The following is a 1355-nucleotide window of genomic DNA, read 5'->3' on the forward strand; positions in this document are numbered from 1 at the left end:
CGGAGGCAGGGAGCATCATGCCCCGGGAGATGCCGGTGACTGGACCCTTTGAAATGTGGTTTTGCCCCAAAGGCCAAGGTTGGGGCTGGCCTGAGATGCCCCTGGTCTCCTGCACCCTGCCTGGGCTGCCCGGCACTCGCCGGCTCCTGGCACCCCCACCACGGGCACCGTGGCCCTTGATGCCAATGGGCAGCCCCTGGGTGCTGGTGGCGGTGGGCTGGGTACGGGTGGGTAAGGTCTGCGCCCTGCTGCTTGTCCCTAGACGCCAGCGTGCCCAACGTGCAGGTGACGAGGCTCACCCTGATGTGCGAGCAGGCGCCGGGGCCCATCACCATGGACTTGACAGGTGAGTGGGGGGGCCACCGATGGGAGGAAGAGGAGGAAGAGGAAGGGGTGCCAGGCTCATGGGCCATCTCCCCGCGCAGGAGACCTGGAGTTGCTGCGGGGCCGGGCCTTTGTGCTGAAGGAGGGGGTGGACTACAGGGTGAAGGTGTCCTTCAAGGTGAGGCGGGTGCATGGTGCCCTGCGCCTGCTGGCTGGGCTGGGCACAGCCCTGCTACCCACACAATGCGGGGTCCCAGCCCCCATGGGGTCCCTGCTCCCCAAGGGTCCCTTTTCCCACGTGGCCCTGCCCCATGGGGTCCCTTCTGCCACCCATGGCTTCCCTGCTGACCCAAGGTCCCTGCCACCCAGGGTCCCTTCTGCCTTGGGGCCTCTGCCCCCCACCCTCAGGGTCCATGTCCCTCTTGGGGGTCCCTTCCCACCCTGGGGTCCCTGCCCTCCTGGGTCCCTGCCACCCTGGGAATTCTTGCTGCCCCCAACATCACTGACACCCCAGGGTCCCTGCCACTTCGGGGTCCTTGCCCCTCTTGGGCGTCCGTGCCACCCCTGGGTCCCTGCCCCTCCTGAGGATCCCCACCACATTGGGTCCCTACCTTTCCTAGGGGTCCCTGGAGGTCCCTGCTCCTCCCAAGGGTCCTCGCCCCTCCTGGGGGTCCCCACCACCCTTGGTCCGGCTTGGTGCCCAATCCTAGCCAAGAAGCTGGATCCTGGGGGGGTGTGTGCAGGATGGGGCTTTAGAGGTGGGTCCCCCTCCAAGGCCAGGGGTCCCCAGGGTGGGGGGCACCAAGCTGTGGGGCAGCACCCATGGTGTCCCTGCCCTCTGCCTGCAGGTGAACAGGGAGATCGTCTGCGGCCTGGGGTGCCTGCACCTCCCCTACCGCCGGGGCCGGCCCGGTGAGTGGGGTCGGGGGCCTGGGGTGGTGATGGAGGGCAGGGCGGGGGGGGGACAGGGACCGTGCCACCCCAGCCCCACTCATCCATCCCCCCCCCCCCCTCCCCCCCTCCCCCCGGGG

The 1355-nt window shown here is 69.2% G+C and overlaps 1 protein-coding gene across 1 annotated transcript in view; it reads left to right on the top strand.

Annotated features, from left to right (window-relative positions):
- The window catches only part of ARHGDIG (Rho GDP dissociation inhibitor gamma), a gene marked incomplete at its 3' end in the record, with an annotated part of 2348 nt that extends 1107 nt beyond the window's left edge, over positions 1-1241 (top strand). Inside the window, 3 exon segments of the mRNA XM_035889127.1 lie at positions 263-346; positions 426-502; positions 1173-1241. Coding sequence (XP_035745020.1) covers positions 263-346; positions 426-502; positions 1173-1241 — 230 coding nt within the window.
- Positions 1242-1355: the final 114 nt, after the last annotated feature.

Source organism: Egretta garzetta, unplaced genomic scaffold, assembly GCF_000687185.1.
Source record: "Egretta garzetta isolate BGI_Z169 unplaced genomic scaffold, ASM68718v1 scaffold42, whole genome shotgun sequence".
In the NCBI taxonomy this organism is placed as follows: Eukaryota; Metazoa; Chordata; class Aves; order Pelecaniformes; family Ardeidae; genus Egretta; species Egretta garzetta.